This window comes from Phlebotomus papatasi, chromosome 2 (genome assembly GCF_024763615.1).
Source record: "Phlebotomus papatasi isolate M1 chromosome 2, Ppap_2.1, whole genome shotgun sequence".
In the NCBI taxonomy this organism is placed as follows: Eukaryota; Metazoa; Arthropoda; class Insecta; order Diptera; family Psychodidae; genus Phlebotomus; species Phlebotomus papatasi.
The window spans coordinates 13,139,212-13,162,115 of NC_077223.1; the positions used below are offsets into that span (position 1 = coordinate 13,139,212).

At 32.6% G+C, this 22,904-nt stretch overlaps 1 protein-coding gene across 1 annotated transcript in view; it reads left to right on the forward strand.

The window, feature by feature from the left end:
* LOC129803747 (furin-like protease 2) overlaps nucleotides 1-22,904 on the forward strand; it is a 146,017-nt gene that overhangs the window by 96,254 nt on the left and 26,859 nt on the right. Inside the window, exons 8-9 of the mRNA XM_055850518.1 lie at nucleotides 2,140-2,296; nucleotides 19,832-20,106. Coding sequence (XP_055706493.1) covers nucleotides 2,140-2,296; nucleotides 19,832-20,106 — 432 coding nt within the window. The remainder of the gene's footprint in view (nucleotides 1-2,139; nucleotides 2,297-19,831; nucleotides 20,107-22,904) is intronic.

The following is a 22,904-nucleotide window of genomic DNA, read 5'->3' on the forward strand; positions in this document are numbered from 1 at the left end:
ATTACCATAGAAAAAAGTTTGTTTTTTGGTTGATCAAATCCGGTGATCCAATCGTTCTCAAAGGATTAAAGCCGGATGCTTTAGTAGTCCTACTGGTGGTACTATCTTGAAGTCTCAACGTACCCGGCTTCACCGATTTATGTTTCTCTTAAAGGTCCAAATGAACTGAGGCTGATCTTCGAGAATATTTAGCCTACATAATTTTTGTTGGTAGCAAGTTTTGCAGAAAATATTTATCCTAAACTGTCTTACATTGAGGGCTTCCGATCATCGATTAGAAGTCTTTGCATAAATTTGTTAGTTGCGATTTTTCAGGATAAAAACATCTTGGTAATGGGGTTAATCCTCGGTGATGCCGGGTTGATTAGTCGTGATATCCGGAGGCAGCCAAAATCCCGAACTCTAAAACCTTGAAAGCCAGAATCCCGAACGCCAAAATCCCGAAAGGGTCAAAATCCCGAAAACCAAAATTCCGAATACTCAAAATACTGAAAGGGATGAAATTATATGGAGCCTAATGCCTAGAATAATTTCCCAAGACACAGAACATTTCTCTTTGCCTCCAGCAAGCGCGGGTACAATCGTGGGAGTAGTTGTGACACTTTTAAGAATTCGGGATTTTGGCTTTCGGGATTTTGGCTTATTCGAGATTTTTGCTTTCGGGACTTTAGCGTTCGGTATTTTGGCTTTCGGGATTTAGGCTTTCGGGATTTTGACCGGGACCCGTAATATCGTCTCATGTGTGCCGGAACAGTTTACTTCCCAAGACGCAAAATAGTTCTCTTATAAAACCAAGATTTTTATAAATATTTTAATGCACCTTCAAAAACATTATATATAGCCATTTAGCGTTGAAACTACTGTAGAAACTCTTATTCCATTTAAGAGTGCTCCACTTTACTTTTAGTAGTCTCACTCAGTGATACAATCAAGACCGACATAAGCAGATTATACGTATTTTGATTTTATAATGTTGTACTAAAGTTTCAATAATCCCTGGTTTTTTTTTTTTGAAACTTTAGTTCCCAGGATCTAAGAATATCTTTAATCTCGCATTTCAGAATTTCAGAATTATGAGATTTCAAGATCCTTGTTTTCGGAATCCCGATACACCAAAAGTACGTGGGGTCCTAGATCCAAATTTTCTAGGATCCAAAAATTCCGGGAACTATAAATCTAGGGGTTCGAATATCTCTGTCTCCCAAATGCAAGGGCTCCGTCCGTATATTCTGGGATAGTAGTATTTTATGATTCCGGAATTAGGAATTTATTCTATCTCCTGAGATCGATCCCGAGATTAATCCCGGATCGTAAGAATAATCGAAATCTTGTTATTTTGGGATCCCGAGATCCCGTGTTGGACACCCTACAACTTACTCATCATTTCGGTTATTTACTTTATATAATTGACTTTAATTAATCATCCCCTTTTATAAACTAAACTACATTCCCGAGTTCTTGTGCAAGATTTTCCCTGCTTTTGAAAATAACAAAATCGACGAAAAATCTTTAAAAACGTCAAAATACCACATTAAATTAGAAATTGAATTAGAAATTAGAGGTGCCCAAATGATTACTACGATTATGATTAAAGTAATAGCACTTCTATGCACTTCATTTTGTTACACGGGTTCTAAATGGAACGGTTATTTTAGTTCGTGATATATACATTTTTTCTCAAGAGCTTCAAAAAAGAATTTTAAACAAAAAAAATTATAAGAGATAGATTGGATGTAATGTAATTGGTTTTTCAACTTTCCTCAAAAGAAAATCATAATTTACTGCTTTGCAATGTATCTTGATGAAATCAGTCGAATCATCTTGATTGATCCACTATGTGCATTATATGATAAATTTTCCCTTTTAACGTACTGCATAATAGGCAAACGATAGGATATGGGTGGAATTAAAAAAAAAAGGTACTGGGAGTAAAATAACAACACGTACCGCAAACTGTTCATTATACAATTTGCTTGTGAATGGTGCGAATGCAAAAGTAATTAACGAAAAAATGTAGTTCACAGCCTCATTAGTTGCAATTTTATTCACTTTGAACATTTGTGGCATTTTCAGTAAACTTTTTTTTTTTAAATGTAGCAGCAATGTCATCTTTTTCTCTTTTTTTGGATACCATTGCAGATTATGAGAATAATACTTGTGTACCATGTGAGGCAAATTGTGCTTCATGTCAAGATCGCCCTGATTTCTGTGCAAGCTGTGATCATCATTTAGTAATTTACGAGAATCGCTGCTATTCAGCTTGTCCACTGCATACATTTGAAACTGAAGACTACAGGTTAGTAAATTTACCATAAACGAATTAAGCATTTGCTTATCACTAAGCACTTTCTCACATAGAAATTACCATAAAAGAGTTGCATAAATTTGTCTAGACATTTGATAAAATTTTATCCAAATTCACACATTTACCCGTTGATTTGGAAAGGTTGACGAATAATTTGCATATTTGACAGACGGCAATTTAAATTATTATAATTTTTTGTCTAATTTATTTTCTCTGTGATATTGTGTCGGTTATTAAAAATGCCATTTTATAAACATTGCATTTTCCAGGTGGAAATTTCACTTTTAATTTAATAGAATGTCCATAACTAATTTCAACTCTTTCATATAGAACTTTCACTGCGGTAGACTCTGAAATATAAGAGATCGTGTAATATTTTTCAAAATTATAAATTTTCCAGTTGAAGTAAAGTTTTTCATTTTTTTTTTGGTTTATTCTTTGAACATTTAATACGTTACCTATACACTGACAAGAATCATTCATAACTATTTTTCTAATGAATATCTAATGAATATCTAATGAATACTTATGGTGCTATTCCGATTAAAATTGAAAAGGGGGTATCTTTCACCTGAACATTTGTTTAGCACATGACTGTTCTCAAGTGCCTCTACATAATCGACTTTTCCTTGTGTTGGTTCCTGTCACGACTCTTTGGACACGGCGAAAACCAGAGAAAACAGCCGAGACAGGAACAACCAACAAAAATAAATGTCGATTATTATAGAAGCACTCAAGAACAGTCATGTGCTAAAAGAATGTTTAGGAGAAAGATTTCCCCTTTTTATTTTTTATTGGAATAGCAAAATAATTCCTACATCCCAAGTAGCATGACACGACCAAGAAATGACTAAAAAGATATTTAAGTGAACTGTGGGTACGAAATTACGTCACGAAGACTTAAATTTGACTACATTTTACTAATTTGACAGCAGTCAAAGTAGATGTAAGGTAAATGTCTTAGTTACAACACTGAGAAAAAACGGTGGTGCGATTAACTTTTTTTCATCATAACTTTAACACTTTTAGGTATAAAAATACACACCTTTTTAAGGGTAAAATTAACACGAAAAAGGGTAACTTTAACCCCTAATGCACATAAAAGCATAATATTTACACCGATTTCGGATCAATACTGCAGGGTAAAATAAACATTTCCGGAATGTTATTATAACTTTTTCGGATTTCTCTAAGTAAACGTTACCCCGCTTTGCTCTACGGCCAACAAAATGTAACGTTGAATAAACATTGCAATTGTAGGCTACACGAAGAAATATTGCTCCTTTGATTATGTTTATACCTTAATTTTACCGCTTGAAGTCAAAAAGGATTACTAGATATAAATATGCGTTCCGCGGTGATCCCCGCTCCTTATTAAAAACGTTCCGTAGAGATGTTTTTTTCCTTTGTTTTCGAATAGGTTTTAAACGTAGCTCAGGTGAGCACTTTATCCGTTAATAACTGTGACCGGAAAGTTCGAAATTTTGTGTTTATCTAAGTTAGACTTTCCCCATTCTAGAAGATTAATTTTTCAACTGATTTGCTTGAAATTGGATTTTGTAGAAACGTCTTGAAATTACCTATCCGTCTATATTGATTTTAATCGGTATTGAATAGACAAAGTACCCGTGACTGATTTTCTTCCCCGAATATTGTTTTTTATTTGTTCGAAAGTTTATTACTGTGCTCTTACAGTAAGAGATTACTGAAGTGCCCAATTAGTTTAAAATATCATGATATCCTTTTCTTTTTTCCCTATACCCCTTTCCACCTCATACGATTCCTAAGCAGGAACTTAATAAATAATATTTCTTTTATGAAAGATCTATTTCTTTTATGAAAGATCCGTATACTTCCAAAATAAAGAATCTCAGCCAAAATTACTCAAAAAGACAATTCACGTTGAGCAATATCTCCACTGAGAGAAATCCGAAAAAGTTAAAATAACATTCCGGAAATGTTAATTTTACCCTGCAGTACTGATCCGAAATCGGTGTAAATATTACCCTTTTTTGGTGTATTGGGGGTTAAAATTACCCTTTTTCATGTCAATTTTACCCTTAAAAAGGTGTAAAATTAACATTAAAAAATGTTGATATATTTTTACACCTAAAAAGTGTTAAAATTATGAGGTAAAAAAGTTAATCGCACCCTCTTTTTTTCTCAGTGTCGTGAGTTAGAGCATTTGGCAAAGCTGGAACACTTTGCCAACTCTAATTTTCAAGTGTTTAAAATGAATTAAGAAAGACTCTAGATTCAATACTTCGGCTAACGAAGTTGGTAATTAAATTGATTTCAAGTTGTAAACTTAATTTTTTAAAGACCTGTGGCATCAATTTTATAACATTCATATTTTACAGAAAACGCTGTTGATTCTTTTCAATTTGAGTTTGTTTTTAGAAATTAATGAAATCAGCACATGTTTTATTTATTTTTATTTTATTTGAACACCGGTATTCTAATCGTCCTTGAAGTGTTAAAGAGGCTCCAAAAAGCGCTTTTGTTAATCGAATGGTATCATGTTTCGGCACTTCGGAAAGTTCTTGAATTTCTTGACAAGCCTGAATCGATACCAATCTGTCATGAACCGGTACTATTTATCCGATATTCAATTATTTCACTGCTAAGGTATTTTGGGCTATATTTTGATTGCTTTATAAATCAATTCAAATTGGTTGAAAACCGTCAATGAACCTATTTATTAATCATATCGAGATATACAAGGTAATCATTTTTGCAATGCCAGGAGCGCTTTTCCGTTGTGTGGATGCTTCTTTCATGCTCCCAGAGTTGTTGGCCCAGGGCGGTGCATTATATTACGTTTTGTTACACGTGAAAATTGTCTAAATCAGACATTCAGACCTTTGCATTGGGCGAGACTCGAATTCATAACAATTGTCAGTCAAGCCGGGGATATATCCACCCAAAAGCCAAAGTTCTTGCCTATTGCGCCACTGAGATCCCCAACCTATTATCCAAAAATCAATCCTATTACTTTTAAAACTATTCTGGGGGATCTTTCGAGTTATTTATAAATCGGTTCAAATTGGTTGAGAACCGGTAAACGATAAATGTGGCGAAATTACTTTTGAGGTATAACATCAAAGTCACGAGTGTGAGAACTTCGCAAAGCCTGGAACGTTTTGACATCCCTTTTGCTAAATTTATTTATATTTTTCTTGTTGTATTTCTTTGCTGAAATTTAATGCAAATTGTTAATTATTGATCAAGATTTTTTCTTTTATTTCCAAGATTAAATTTTTTGTTTGTTTTTGATAAATAAATTTTAATATTCTCATTTTGAGGAGTAGGATGGGGTAATTTGGAACCACTGCCAATTTGGAACATTTGAGATTTCCTCATGGTTTACATTTGGCCAGAGCGAAAAAGAAGACCACGAAATAGAAATAAAACATGAGTAGGGGAGGATGGGACAATGGCACACAGCTGAACTTTTTTTCAGAAACCATTTACTAAATGGAATGTAAATCATAGTCGAACTAACTATGTTAGGTTCGTTAGGTTAGTTTCTTTTGATTGTAGACTACCTTAAAGTGTACAGGACAGCTTTTGAATAATTATTTTTCATTCTAAAAATCTTAATTTTCTAAATAATGTATGTATGAAAGTGCCCTACATTCCCCTAATGGCCTCTCCACACTAGAGAATTTTATGTCCATATCAGGAGCATGACATTTCTTATGTTTCTCATATGTTTCTAGCGCGCGGAAAAAACTTTTGGGTTTATTAGGTGTTTTCTATCAGTGTAGAATGAATAAGCAAAAAATATAAATGCATAATAAAAGCCAACTTAATATTGAATAGACAACCGAAAACCCCAAATTGGCAACCTACGTAGTTTTGGAGATATCTCGTGAAATGTGTACGAAAACAGGGAAAAATTTACACTAAAATCCTATCGTTCATTAATAACCAACCCGAATTGAGAGCTCTCTCCGGTTAAGGTTTTTCCTTTACCGATTTGAAAGTATATCAGAGAAGACTTACCTAAAAACCCGTTGGAAGTTCGAACGTTTAAACCGACAAGTTACACAAAAGTGAGCAAGTTAATCAAAAGGTCATTTCTTTGAATGAAATTGCAATTAAGACGTTCTGCAATCCTTACATTCCACAAAACTACACAAAAATTCACTTTTCCAGCAAAAGTTTGCACACTGTTTTTGGCATTGTTGACGATTGAAGTGTCAAGAATATCGAAATTCGAAATGGCAGAACAATCAGCGCTAAAGCGGCGGGTATATGAACTTGTACTTTAGGCTTTCGGAAGATTTGCGGATAGGTTTGGGTTAGCTTTGGAGTGGCTTTGTTTTTCCGAAAGGTTATTACTGAACGGTGCCAATCAGTCGCATTTTTCAGAGCTAATATCACCCCCCTGGTCCATATTGAAGCAAATTTCCTACATTTGTGTGGAAAAAACTCTTCAATCCTCTCGTTCAGTAATAACCTTCCCGATTTGAGAGCTCTCTCCGATTGAGGTTTTTCCTTTACCGATTCGAAGATATATCAGAGTGAACTTACTTAAAAACCCGTTGGAAGTTTGAACGTTTAAACCGACGAGTTACACAAAAGTGAGCAAGTTCATGAACACACAGAGAAATTTTAGTGGAATGACAACTCCAATTGGTGTTGTCGGACACACCAACCTCAACCCCAAAATCAACTAACCCCAATTCGGTGTTTAGAATACACCAATTGGTACCAAAATAGCAACCAACACCGGTTTTGGGTTTCTGATTACACCAATTTCACACCAATTATTAACACCAAATTTAGCGTTGTTAGAACACCATTGTGGATTTTGTATCACACCATCTCAAGAAGATATAGGTGTTACTTTTACACCAATAAAAGTGTGAATTTTCCACCACTTTTTTTTTAATATAATGATTTTTTTAAATGCTCCCTTATCGAAATCCATATCCGTATCGACATAAAATAAATAAAACATGAAATTTGTATACTTGTTAAAACTTTTTATTATAAAAAATTTTTAAATCAGAATTTACAACATTAAATATAATATAAAATTAATTTTCTTTCATTTAGGGGGAGGCTTTGATGTTTCGCACATAAAAATGCTGTTCAAGTTCAGAGATTTTTTCTGACTACCATGCAAATCGTATGGATTCTTCAACTATGCCAAAAAAATGTCTTACTTATAAGGTTCATAATCCCACCTCACAAAATCCCAGGAAGTCCTTAGATTTTCATCCAGAGGAAAATGAAAATTTCATGGCGATTTGTCCGATAGATCAGTCAAGTTTCCATGGTAAAAATCTCGTTCATTTTCAATTTCGTTGATCATGATACTTGCATATTTCCTGAGACGTTTTCCGAACTGCCCTTTTTAGACTCTTGCCTTATTCGTCATTCGCCCAATTTGGACTGAAATTTTTCAAAAGATATGTCAGTAAAAATGCATTAACACAATTTTGAATAAATAATTGGGATTTTGGAGATTTACTGTACTGAGAGGAAACTTTCTGATAAAAATGATTGATCAAAGGGCAGACTCACCAAGAAATCTCTGCGCAATTTCCACTGGAAAACCCAAATTGACACAAAAGAAAAAACACTTCTGTTATATTATATAAATTATCAGTAAATAAAATACTTTCCGAAAATGCACTAATTAACACAATAAACAATTGAAATAAAGCGCAGAAAATTGCGTAACATAAATTCCGCACTCTTCACTGACCAATTTGATACTGATGCAACGGGGAGGGAAGAGAACGCAGGAATGATAGTGAAGAACACCGGTTGGCGTTCTGACAGCACCATTATAGAGAATTGATGGTGTTACTATTGCACCATTTTCGATATTTCTGTGGTGGAGTTAATACAACACCTCCAAAACATTTCATACAACACCATTGATTCAAAACTTGGTGTTAATTTGGTGTGAATGGTACTACGTTTGGTGTTCAAGCAACTCCAACACCAAAATCAACCCCAAATTCAACACCGCTTTCTTAAAATCACTTCTCTGTGTGAACAGGACATTTATCATAATAAAATTGCAATTCAAACATTCTTCCATTCTGAAATTCCACAAAACTACATAAACATTTACTTTTTGCAGGAAACGTTTGCATAGTTGTTTGCATTGTTGATGATTAAAGTGTCAAGAATATCGAAATTCGAAATGGTAGAACAATCAGCGCTAAAGCGGGGGACACATGAACTTGCATTTTAGGCTTCCGGTAGATTTTCAAATAGATTTGGTTTCGCTTTGGAGTGGCTTTGTCTCTTCGAAAGGTTATTACTGAACGGAGCCAATATAAACATAATTATCTCTAGTGTGTAGATGACATAAGGCAACGAAAACGTTTTCTTTGTTTTTTGTTTTGTTTTGCACAAAACAGTGGGAAACGTTAAAGTTTAATTTGTAAATGATTCCAAATTACCTCACTATTTTTATTAACACTAAACCTACCGATCGTTTTTGGTGGTTTTTCCTATCGCACTCGGTCAAACGACGAACCACGCTAGGTAGGATACTCAATGAATTTCTCTGGAAAAAATAGGAAAAAATTAAAATTTAAACACTGAAAAATATATTACATATGCATTTAAACCAGTCAATTTGACCGGTCTTGATAGGTTTAATATAGGGCTATTATAGGACAAAATTTGTTATTCCGGACCACATGAAATTTAGGGCAAACCAATTTAAAATTCTGACAATTCTCTTAAATCTTAATTAAATGAAATCGATTTAATAGTCGTCAAATTACTCTTTAGTAGTACATAATTACCCTAAATAGGATTTGTGTTCAAAAGTCCGTGCGAAATTCAGAAATATTCCACATTTACATAATATTTAGCTATAGGGCAGGCACTATAGGCTTTGTTAACATTTGCAGAATTTTGTGACGCATTTATTGATAGAATTATACTTTTGCCCAATGGGTTAGATCTATCGAAAATTAAATTTAATCAGCGGTTTCGTTGAAATTATTTAATAGTAAATGACTAATTGGCACATGATTGTTTATGTTTGAGATTTCATCTAATTCATTATGCATTATTAAATAGAATCAAAAATGAGCAGGGTTTAATTATCACTTTATTCAAATTACATTTTTAACAAATGAGTTTTGTTAATGAGCATTTGGTGGTAAATGCAATATTTTTTCATGTAAAATCATATATTTCAGCTAAAAAACTATGAATTTTAATGAGTTTATGATAGAATTTCATAATTGCATTCGGAATTGTAAATATTCTTTAGGACGATTGATGGAAATTTAAGTTTTTGCAATTATTATCTGTTTTGATGCATTTCAATGGTATCCAAGACAATTTTTCTCTCTCACTCTTGAGTATTGTATACACAAGCAATTACCCTGAATACGAGAAAAATATTGCAATAGGGAAAATTTATCAGTGACATTGAATTTAATAAATATCTTCCTGTATTTTCCTACGTAATATTCCAAGAGGATTTCCTGGGAATCAATTGTGTTGTACTGTCATTGAGAATATTATAAAAATTCCTCCTTTTCAACAAAATTGCTGTGAGTTTGCCAAAAAGAAACCAACAGACTGGGAATTAAATGGTGACTGTCGACATTACTTTTCGTGCATATAATGCAAAAATATTTTTTGGTCATTTGCTGAAGAATGTCATGAAAATGTAATCTAGTGTACTAAAATAATGGGTTAAAAGAAAATCTTTTAGCATTATTGCTCATGACATTGTCATAATCATTCCGATTTTGCAGTTGGTTTGAAGTTTGAAGTGCATGGCAAATATACATAACAGACAACTTTAATAGGAAGGACAGAATGGAATTTAGCATGAAATTCAATAAATAAAAGTGAATTCTCTGGCATGCATTGTGAGTTATCCAGAAGATTTCTCTCATCTCTTACGAGTTGTTAAGTTCGTGTGGAAAACTCATGCAGGAGAATTAAGAAATCATAGGGGAAAAGATTCTACGTGAATTTCCATTGCTATACCCAATGGACAGGTCTCCTTTCTAATAAAAGACCCATAGAGAAATAGTTTTAGCTCTTTCTGCAAAGTTTAATACACATAAGCATGGACATGGACATATCAAAAAAGTTAATTGAAGCAGAACTTTCAGAACTTTCTTATCAAACATGGAAGAGTCGGAGAAGATAAAAAATACTTTTATTATAATATAAACATATCGTTCTATATTGCAAACGATTTATTACCGTATTGCGTTCTGTATAACTATATCTTTCGATAAATTTGATCAACATTTTCAAATCAATTTGATTTTAATAAAATTCATTTGATTCTCTGACATATTGCTTTTATTAACATTCTATTTTAAGACTATTGAAGACATTATTTTTGTTATTATTTATAGTCATCATTGATTTCTATTCTCTCAATTTGCGATTAATTCTATTACATCTCGAGATCAATTAAATCCCATTTTGAAATTATCATTTTTGTATTTATTCTCTTTTCTTTTTATTATTTTAAAATACTATTGATTCTTTCCTGTTTTTCCATTGATTTTGTACTTTATAATATCGTACTTTGAGAATGATGTTCAAATTTTGTAATTTATTTAACATCATTTTGTAGCTTATTTTGCACTATCTTCAAATTCATGTTATCTTATTTTGAGATAAATTTTGATCCCTTAACCTTCCTATATTGAGATAACTTTTATTGCATTTATCGATTGGTTTTGCATCTTCGAACTGATTTCTCATTTGCATCTTTTTCTTATTGTGGTATTAAGTCCGTCTGATCCCCATTATTTTGGATTTGACTTTCTTCTAAAATTCAATTTATTCTTATCTCTATTTTGCAATTGATTTAATAATGTCTTTCAATTGGTTATTTTATATATTTAACTATTCTAACCTATTTTCTCATAAGTTCTATGCTATTTTTGCGATTATCTTATCCGATCATGGGTATAATTTTATCACAAAATACAGTGGGATCTCGATAGAGTCAACTAATTATTTCCAGGCCTGTTAACTCTATCGGAGTCCGAAAAAAAATCAATTAAAATGTGAAATTTTTATATAAAAGGGTATTATTTTATGTTTGTACTAGATCATTAATAAATTCAACACGATAGTAGAATAATTTAGTTAATTAATGCATAAATACTACACCATCTGTCCCAAAAACGTCGTATGTTTAGGCAGAAGTTGAAGATTAAGGAATTATTTTACGGAATATTTTTATTATTAGTAAATATCTTGAGTATATAAACTACTCTCCATGTGGTAATATTGAGGTTCACCCATGATGTTAAGATAAGGAAATTCTTCACTTTCTTATAAAAACTCCGGTGGATACTTAATTATTAAAAATTCTAATGCAATTACCGTTATTAACAAGAATATAATTTAAATGTTAGTGTATAAAAGAAGAGATTGTTGATTCTTTTCGTTATGCCATACCTATGACTCTAAACTTCTCAAAAAGAGCAATAAAACCAATTTTTCTCATTTTCTTCTTGTTATTTTATAATATGGGCGCTAAATGGTTAGAGATATCGATTTATCGTCTTCAGAGAAACCTCTAATATGACTCTCATTTCCTCCCCACCCCCTCTTCATCATCCAAAATCGTATTTTTGTAATTAACAAAACACGTCATACGGTTTTCTTTCGGAAGATTATGGGGAGAATTGGCATGGAAATGAAGATCGTATTAATAATCTTCAAGTTGACTTATGGGGGTCGTCTGCAGATTCCAAGTTAATATCTTTAACCATGCAAAAAGAAGGAGGTTTTAACCGTCTTTTGCTTAAGAATTTTATTTTCTGTTCCTTTATTTTTTTTAACCAAATTTTCTTATTAGATATTAATGTTTTAAATTCAAAATTTAACTTAAAATAAATTTACACGTTTTTCTTAGAAGCGCAATTTTTATGATCGTTTATCATGTACATTTTTTTAAAAAAGTGAGTTCTTTAAAAAGATCGAATAAATTAAAAAAAAAAGTTTCTTCACTATGATATACTAAAAAATTCTAGCATCCTGTACGTTTTTTTTTGCAATTCGAGTTCATATTTTTATGTTTGTGGCATAATATTGTTCACTTACAAATTAATGATGGCCTGAAATTCCTTATATTGGAATCATAGGCCTAATCAAAAAATCTTAAGACAAGAGAGAAAAGACAAGAGAATTTTTAATCGCTTAGAGCTTAAAATCACGAAAAGAAAATTATTTTGTTGGAAAATGATTACACGGTTAATTTACGAATTTTATCAGAAAATTACCATGTCCTTACATAAATAATTTTTCTTGTGTTCAAAGTGATACGTTGATACACAATAAGACTGGTTTTTATTTCGAAAATATCATATTAAATCATATAATATTATTAAATCAATAATAAAAGAAAAGTTGACTCTATCGGAGTCAATTTGGGCCCAAGTTGACTCTATCGGGGGTTGACTCTATCGAGGCCCCACTGTAATACTGATACTATTTGTGTCAGGTCTATCTCTATTTCGTTTTTGTGTTTCATTGCTTTCAATTTTAGGATCAATAACTACCACAATTTCTATGTCATTTCAACCTATTTTGCAAAAATTTAAAATTGTTTTCTAGACTATATTTCCGTTAGGGATCTATGCCAAATTTCAGATAGATTACATTATTGAATTTCTTTGCTATTGACCTATCTCATCCCGTCTGATCCCATTAGATAAACAGCAGAAATAAAAAAATGTGTAAAGTTTTACAATTTTCGCATTATATTGTCAACGGTTTGTGTATGGTTATTATTCCGTAAGGATAAGGAAGTATGTTGGGGAAAGCTTGCTACTTTCGAATGACTCGAGTTTCTGTCAACTGAATTCTTTTTCTGATTTGACCCATGCTGAAAAATGATTTGTGCGAAACATAAATCGTCCTAAGGTTGCGCTCTTTCCCTTATTAAAAAAATTAAGTTGTTCGAAGCATGAGTCGTCCGAAGGTAGCGCACTTTCCCCTAATGTACTTAAAGTTGAATAAAAGTATAGATATTGCTATCTGTGCTATATCGGACACCAAACTTCTCAAACTTGTTTATCTTTCCTGAACTCTTTCAAGGATTTTTCTACAAAATATATTTCATAGATGCAGTGCTCTTTTAGTTGTTTGACGTTGTAAGGGTACTGTATCGAGTATCGGTCAGCTTGCAATTTCGACCACTTCCTTTGTTTCTCAAAATTCGATAAATTTTTAGTATTTTTTCAGTCTCTAAAAGTTATAAAATCTTAAAAAAAATTAACAAAAAAGTGTTACATAAAAAAACAAGATGCTGTGGAATGAATCCTTTGAAGATTTCCGAAAAATAAAGAATTACGAGAATCATGGTAGCCGAAATTTTACCCAAAGCAATGAATATATTTTTATTCATTTTATAGAGTATTAAGAATAATTTTAGAGAAAACAAAGAGGATAAATAAGGTTCTAAACAACACTCCTGAATAAGAAATAATAAAAAAATTGAATTTTTATTAAAAAAAATTTCATTTGAAACTTAAGAGTTCAATGCTTACATGCTTACATTAATTTTTTGAGACAAAAGATATGTCCAATATTGCAAGCTGTCTTAAATTTAACACAGCTCCCCTACTAGGATTAAAAAAAACAATACAAAAGTAAAATCATGGACAAGATTAAGAATCTAGCTATTATAGAAAAATATGCATAGGGGAAAGTAGGGCGCATTTGAATGTAGGGCAGTTTTGAAATTGGTATTTTTCACATACTTTTAAGTAAATGATATAATTGGCAAAAAACCAATAAGCAGTAAAAAATTCAAAATAGGCAGTAAAAAATTAAAAATGAGCAGTAAAATATCTAATTATGGTCAGTAAAAAACTTAAATCTTTACAAAAATGGGTCTAATTTGTTTAACATATAAAATTGTTGCAGATAGAATGAAAACCCCTTTATTTTCGCTTTGCCAAAATTTGGACGATAATATCACTGTTTTAAATTTTTTTGTTACTGCTTAATTTTAACTTTTTGCCGATATAATTTAGCTGCACAAACAGATCGGGAAATTAGCTAAATTGCATTATGCTATGGCTCAGTTCCATTTAAACATTGGAGAAAAATCCCAATTTCAAAGCTCCCCTATACATTCAAAGGCACCTCACTTCCCCCTGCTGTTCTTTTATACGCCTAAAAGCTTGAATCAGAGGGTGAATGAGTATGGTCAGCGAGTGTACCGCGAGTGGCAGATCGGCAGATCGCGCGATCAGTCTCCAAGATCGCGCGATCAGTCTCCAAAATCTCGCTGATCGCACTGATCGCGCGATCAGCCGCCAAGATCGTGCTAATTGCACTCAAAGTGTACCGTGAGTGGCAGACTTATTCATCCCCTGGCTTGAATTAAACAATTCCTTCTTAATTACGATGGAAGAAGTATTTAAAGAATATATACTAGTTTTCGTAGCCAATGTAACTCCTCAAAACAAGGTCTTATTTCACTATTTTATTAAGTACTAGCTATTATCATTAAGGAAATTTTATTTTATTATTAATAATAATTATATGTAGTTAACTATTTTAAATATTTGAAAGTTTTAGAACTACGAAATCACCCGTTACAATTAAGACTTAAAAATTAGAAAAAACGGGATCGAAGTAAAAACTTTTAATTTCCATGTGACATTGAACGTATTACTATTTTAATGCAATTTTATCATGGAAATAGGGGAAAAGCATCCTAGTTGTAATGGAAACTGTTACGGCATGTCTTTAAAAAGTGCAAAAGGACTATCCAATTAGGTTGACGTTTAGTTGAAATTGGCGAACAATGATTAATCTGGTCGTAATTGGATTTCTATCAGAAATTGAGTTATGTTGTGATATTTGCTGGCAGAAAATGTGAAATATGAACCTGTTTATATTTTTCCTTTATAAACCTAAACACATTTGAGAACAAAAATAATGAAAGATTCACGATGTGCTCGAGTAATTGTCAATTTAAACACTCGACAAATTTTCCGTGGGCTCTTTTTATGTTGAAAATTGAGATTACTGTCAGGAGAAAGTAAAATTTACGAGGAACACATAAAAGCCTGACCCCTTAATAAGTGCAATAAAATGGATATCACGAGGCAATTGCATATATGCAATTACTTGAGATTCCCCTTTTTGCTCTCATTAATTTACTAAGATGCTTTTAACGAGGTTTTCTGCCAAGAACAAGGATCTAGAGGAAAGAATAAAAAAATCCTCTAATTTTCTCAGACAGCGAAAATTCACTGACCCTATTTTCCATTTTTCTTTTTATGATTCAAGTCGTACTGCGATGTCTTCTCTTTATTGAACAAATTAGTCAATAAATAATCAAAGACATTATTCAGACATTTTTTTGTTGTCTTTTTCCATTTACTGGGAATGCATATAGATGATTTAATTGAATTATTTCATTTGTTCTGTCTTGTTTTATGAATACAATAATGTATAGATTGCCAAAGAATGCATTAAGTGTCTCTTTTATCTTTTATGAAAGCTGGATTTCTTTTATCGTACACGAAAACGACTTATTTCTCTATCTCATTACAAATGTAAACTATAAATTCTACATAGCCTCAATAACCCTTCATTGATTTATCTGTATTACACAGATCTTATGAAACATTTTCCATAGATACTGCCATTTCATGTAACATCCTATAAGTACTCTTATTTTAAAAAATATATATAAAAAAGGATTTTTGCATTCTTAAAAAAATACTGCAAATAGTAAAAAGAAAACTACGAGAATTTTTCGCGAAAAGTGATTCTCACAAATGTTTGACAGGACATTTGCATCAAGCTTTTTTTCTTATAAATTCCATCTTCTTTCCTTGTCCTGAAGCCATGAATATATCAACTGGAGTGATAAATTTTTGTCCTGTAAAACTTTTATCATCATTTATTGCAAATCTCGGTTGGGTTATTTGATAATGTCATGATATTTAACATCATGACACGATGTTTTCCTTCACAGGAAAATTACAATGAATGGTATTTCAGATGCTACGTATAAGAATTGTTTATGAATGAAGAAGAGATACAGAGGAATATGTATGTTGGAAAAGTTAATTTAAAATTTTATCATGTTCATTTCAAAAGGTTGTATATACCACTGAAGGATCATGCAACTTTTTCCATGTATACATGACATTTGTACCCAAGAAGCAAAATATGGTTACTTTTACGTTATTTTTACGATGTATTTTGCATCACTGAGGTACACACATATCAGGTGCCAATTGTGTTTCTTTCGTGTCATATTTCCAAAATCGGGGAAGATTCTAATTATTTATTTTTGTAAAAAAAATGTTTGTGAAGTGTTATAATAATAATTCACTAGATAATGAAGTCATACTACATTTTTAAAACTGATTTTTTAAATCGTTTCTTTGTGAAATTTTCAAAGATCTAGCACGTTAAAAAATACTACAACACGGCGAGTTTCTACATTAGAAATATTACGAAATAAAGTAGTAATTCTTCCCAAAAAATTACCATACATTTTCAGATTTAAAAATATTTAAATGAAGGCTGATGCTAATTATTTTTTCATTGCCTTTATCTGATATACTCGTGATTGTCGTACATTTCAAATCAAGTTAATAATAGAAAAGACGAAAAAGAAAAGGATAACTTATAATTCAATGAAAATCAAGCATTTTCCATTTATGTTTGATAGGTCAAGTTTAAATACTTAACTTTTACTCTGAAATATCAATCTAAAAAATCTAAACTAATAAATATAAAACTGTCGCCAAAATACCAAAGCTGTCTACAAGTTATGGAAACATATCACTATTCTTAAAGTTAGTATTTTAAGAACAAACAAAACGACAGTTTGATAGAATAGAATGATTAAAATTAGTTTAATCACTCAGTCTATCAAGCACAATGTATAGCATCATGAAACATCACAATTTTTCACTGACTTTCTTAAATAAAAGAATAATGTACAGGACCTACAGGACCTCCCTATTTTAGTTAAACTTCAAAAAGCATTTTAAGAAAACAATTTCAAAAGTTTTTAGAAGAAAAAACGTGATTTTGTTATCATTTGTTTAACAAACTGAGTTTCTTTTTGAAGGGGAAATGACAGTGGTAAAAAGCTAAATTTAATTTTGTACTTTGAACAAATAGAATATTCCTATACGTGCCAGTCTTCTTATACTCCCTGTTCATCTGAGCTTCTGCTAAACGTGTAGAGAATAGAGAAGATTTTCAATTATAAGAGAGCCATTTATAGGACAATATCTTAAGGCACCGAAGAGGCACAGTCACATGAATCTAGCTAATATCGATCTAATTTTGATAATGTAAATATTTTCAAAAGTTTTATTTTATAAAATAAAAAAGGGAATTATTAATTAGAGAGAATGATTTTTTAATTACCCAATTATTACTAAGGCACAGAAAAAAAATACTACCCCTATTAATAATTGAGCTAGAGATCTTGAAACAATGATTTTATGTGGAATATGAAATAGACTTATTTATTTAAAGACCCAAGTAATATATAGTACTTTACTTTAGATTTCAAAGTTATTGAAAAAGAAATGAAGTTCCAGGGAAGGCTTACCATTTTCTTCGGGAAGTATACTCCACATGAAGGAGAATTAAATATCTTCACTCAGTTCTCACAAACTACATATTTGTTGTAATTCCGGAATTCCGGAACTGCATACCTTTCTGTACCTAGGGCAGTGCTTTGACATAATTTATCATTTATATTGTTTTAAATAGAATTCATCACTATAATTACTACTAGACTAAATCTAGATTTTATTCACTTTCTCTAGATAATCAAACTTTACAAAGCAAAACTTATTGTGCGCTGTACATAAATAAGGTGATTGCCCCGAAGTTTTAATATTTTTGCGATTTTTTAGAAAAAAGTAATTCTTCGCTTCAGGCTATAATTCTTTTGAGCAACGCATACACAGACAATTCCAACCGTAAAACAGTGCAATATTTCACTCGTTAGTTTGGATACTCCTTTGAGTGGAAGAGATCTGTCTCAATTCGTTCTTGGGTGACCTCAGAAAAATTCACTGCGGTTTGTTCGAGGGTCGTATTGTGGGAGAGAATTTCCTTGTCTCCTTAAAACCTCAAAAATTAACTACAAACGTGAAGCAAAAAAGTCTATAAGAGGAATTCTGGTGTTTGCCTTGGACATAAAAGATCATCTCGCTTTCTCTTCGATCAGGAGTCAATTGAGGGTGATTGCTGGGGTTGGAAGGTTTTACCCTACCCTTCCAAAATTGTAACAATATTACCGCAATTGTGAATTTAAAAAAAAATAAATACAAGAAAAAACCAAGAAAATTACAAAATGAAGAGATTTAAAAAGTTAAAACGAAAAGGAAATTAAAAATAAAATAAAATATTGTCGTATATCCCGTGTTGGAAGAATCTGCTGATCGTAGATTGTCCAGGAACGCCTTCCCCGCAATGTGGATGCATCTTACATGCTCCGAAAGGTTTTGGGCAAAGGCGGTGTAGTTTGATTACGCTATATCACAGTGAAAATGGCTTTACTAGACATTCAGATCTTTGCACCGGGATAGACTCGAATTCACAACTGTGAGTCATGCCGGGGATCTATCCGCCCAAGAACCAACGGTCTTGCCTATTGTGCCACTGAGATCCCCATACTAAGATACTGAGATTCTCAAACCTAATTTGAAAAAAATTACGAATAGCACCTACAGAAAAGCACTCGTCATTCGGGACGTATTTTTAAACAGCTACCAACGATCTTTTAGTCTATCAGAGAAGGTGCTCTCATGACTAAGTCGATAGGGCACTTATTGTAGATAGTAAAAGGTCCTCAGTTCAATACTAACTGTGTTATCACACTTGCACATTAAAATTTTAGTATGATTCACATTAATTGTCGCTGGCGAGAGTCCAAATGTGTAATTTGTGTGTTTGAATCATTTTATATTCAAAATTTGATCTATTTGTTGATAAAAAGGTAGACTTGGCCCGCAAAATTTGATATAAATTGATTTACAGCATTAGTGCGAAAAAATAATGCGATTTTCTCATTAATTTTTTAATGTGAAAAATATTTATGCTTTAGGTAAATTTAGACTTATTTTTGCAGGCCAAGTCCACTTCTTTATCAATAAATAGAAAAACCCCAAATATTAAGTGACTCAAAGACACAAATAACATATTTGGACGCTCACAAGCGACAATTAATGTGAATCACATTAAAATTTTAATATGCAAGTGTGATAACGCCGTAAGTCAATACAGGAAATTGCTCCGTATTTCTTTTGGTGAATATTGTCTGATTCCGGATTTAGCCTCTATGAATGCTGATTTTCCGTAACATTACATTTTCTTAAATTAGAAATGATGGTAAGAAATTGCTACTTGGGTAGCTTAGATTGTATTGTGTACAGTTGATGAAGAAATTGCTCAAAAGTCCATGAGATAGAGTGAACTCTTGAGACTTGAGCTATATAACTAGAGTTTTCAATAAATTTTAATGATTTTTGCGGTTTGTCTGCCTTGCAGTTGTGCCCCGTGCCATTCATCCTGTCTGACATGCAATGGTTCATCAGAGTCCCAGTGCATCACATGCAAGCCTGGGCGATTTGCTATTGATGGCAAGTGCGTCAATAGCTGCCCAGATGGCTTCTACAGCGACAAGAAGCGCCAAGAGTGTCTACCATGTAGCACAGGCTGTGCAACATGCACCACCAATGGCGTCTGTCTCACTTGCAAGCCCAATTGGATTAAGAATAAGAAGGGAAAATGCATTTCAGCAGGAAGTGAAATTTGCGATGAATGTAAGTTTCTCATATTTTAATGTTTGCTATGCTGTGGTTAGTTTTGGGGTTGATGACTATAGGGTGGCCTCAGCAAGACTTCCCTATGAGAGGGATGACATGGGTAGAGCAAAAGAAGTTGAGATAAGCTCGAGGGAGCTTTTCTCTACCCCACAAAGTCTCCCCCTTGCTGCTGACTCTTTGAGGGGGACGCTGCAGGATGCTGTGGGGAGTAAAAAAAAAAGTCGTGCGGGAGGAAGTTGTTGACTTTTTTTCCATTCCCCCTCATCTCATCCATCCCACAAGGTGTATTTGCAAGAATATTTATTCACTTCTTGCTACTTGCTACCACATTTCCGGTAGAGATAACAAAATTTATTTTCTCGCTGTGGAGAAATTTTTTCTTACCAACCGTACTTTGTGTCTAAAATTTCGCATTTGGGTGCATGACTCAAAGAGCCAAAGGAAATGAAAAATACTTGCCTCAGATGTTTTTCAATATTTTCGCTAATTTTCCTTTTTTTCTTTTGTTTTAATAATAAAATTTTGTCTTGTTATTTCCACTCGTAAAATAAAGATGGAGTAAAGTCTGGAACGACTGCTAAAAGCTTCTTCAGAATTTACTTAAAATTATTAAGTTTCTTATTGTTCATAGAACACTAAAGACGATGCAATTTTGAGAAATTTCGAACAATTTTCTTCAGATATTTATAGAGTTTTATACAGCATCTACAATTGTAGAGAATTAATTAATTATTTTCCTTCATTTATTAAACTTGCTATTGTGATGATAATACTAATACACTCTATGACTTTTCTGCACAGTCAAAGTCCGAAAGGCTCCTGGGAGATATGCAATTTAAAGTAAATTCGACAGAAATCCTGAATAAAGACCAGTGATAAGCCCCGATAAGCTTATGGTGGCTGAGATTCTTTACAGGCGAAATCGAAATGCGTGCAACTCGGGGTGATTGTAACTCGGAATGCGTGAAAATTCGATTTTGAGTTGAACTTTGAGGGTAAAAAAACACGTCAAGTAAACTGTTTTTGTCTGTCGAAACGGATAAAATTAGCTCGACGCGATTCTTTACCCCCAAAATTCAACTCACAATCGAATTGTTGGATAATGAGCTGGCGTGATGGATATTCTATGGGGCACTTCCGGTAATCGCCAGTGGAAATTTATCTCACCTCAAGAAGAAAAACAAATTTTCTGTCTTGCCCAGAGCTTTCGGTTCGGATGTGGACCTTCTTCAGTGGTCGACTAGACTATGTTTTTTGATTTCCTGAAGTTCGTAATTTTTGGAAAAATAGAGGATCATTACCAGCAGTAATCACTTGAGAAGGTTTTGACTAATAGATAATTAGTTTTCTTTCTACTTTTCTAAATTTTCTTTTTGCAATTGTGGCTTTGATGTGTTTTGATTTTTGATTTGATTTGATGTTATTTTTCTCTAAAAAAAAGCGCCTAATCAAATCACATCAAAGCCACAATTGCAAAAAAAAAATAGAAAAGTAGCAAGAAAACTAATTATCTATTAGTTAAAACCTTCGCAAGTGATTACTGCTGGTGATGATCCTCTATTTTTCCAAAAATAAAGAACTTCAGAAAATCAAAAAACATAGTCTAGTCGACCACTGAAGAAGGTCCACAACCGGACCGAAAGCTCTGGGCAAGACAGAAAATTTGTTTTTCTTCTTGAGGTAAAATAAATTTCCACTGGAGATTACCGGAAGTGTTCCCATAGAATCACAATCGAATTCTGGTCATTTTCTATTTTAAATAATCTGAATCCAAAAGGCCAACGTAAGAAAAAAAAGTTCATTGAAATCGGTTAATAAAAATAAGTGATAGAGTCCGGTCCATTTGGATATAGGAAGGGTCAGGGTACAGTGGGTTGGAGTAGATACGGATAGTATACACCACTGGAAAGGTCTCAGCCTCAGCTATTTAAAGAGAAATCATTGTATAATTTTCGGAATATTCGAAATTGAATATTTGAAAATTGTTTTTTCGAAAATTCGATTAAATCGGATGGAATCGGGGTGTCAAAAAAGTTATAGTATTCTACGAGAGCTTTCCGAAATATGGAGTTTTTCAATTTTTTTGGATCTGACATCACCAACTTCTAGAGGCCCATCGATATTTAATCTTTGTCCAAAACCGCTTGTCGTTATCCGGTTATACGACGGACGGGATGGGCCGTCCACGAAAACGATTTTTAGCGCATATGATATTCGTAATCAATGATGATGAACTGGCGCAATGTATTTTGGGAGGGACTTTTCGGTGTTCGCCCGTGAAAAAAAGGTCACCTTAAGATGAAAACACTTTTTTCGTCTCCGAAAGCTCTGGATAAAACGAAAAAAAAGTGTTTTCATTTTAGGGTGACCTTTTTTCACTGGCGAAAACCTGAAAGTCCCTCTCAAAATATGATATTCGTGATGGTGTCTACACAATAGAAGCAATTTCCGTCTAAAATTGCCTTTTTAAAAAATTCTAACATTTCTGCCTACAAGGATAGGAGAATTTTCTTTTTAACCCTTTAACGACGAGACAGTTTTCGCAGACCGAAAATCAGCAATAAAAATGAAACCGATAAACAAAACTTGTGAAACGTCTTACATCTAACCTTCGAAAAGACAACAGAGTTTGATTTGGTGTATTTTTTGTCTTTAAAATTGTCTTTAAATTTAAGTAATTTTTCTGATGATATCAATGACCGATAATTTTCACTCTAACGAAAAATATTATGTTTGAGTATTGTAGTTTCTTCTTCCAAAATGGATTTACTTAAAAAAAAAACTGGAAGTGTAAA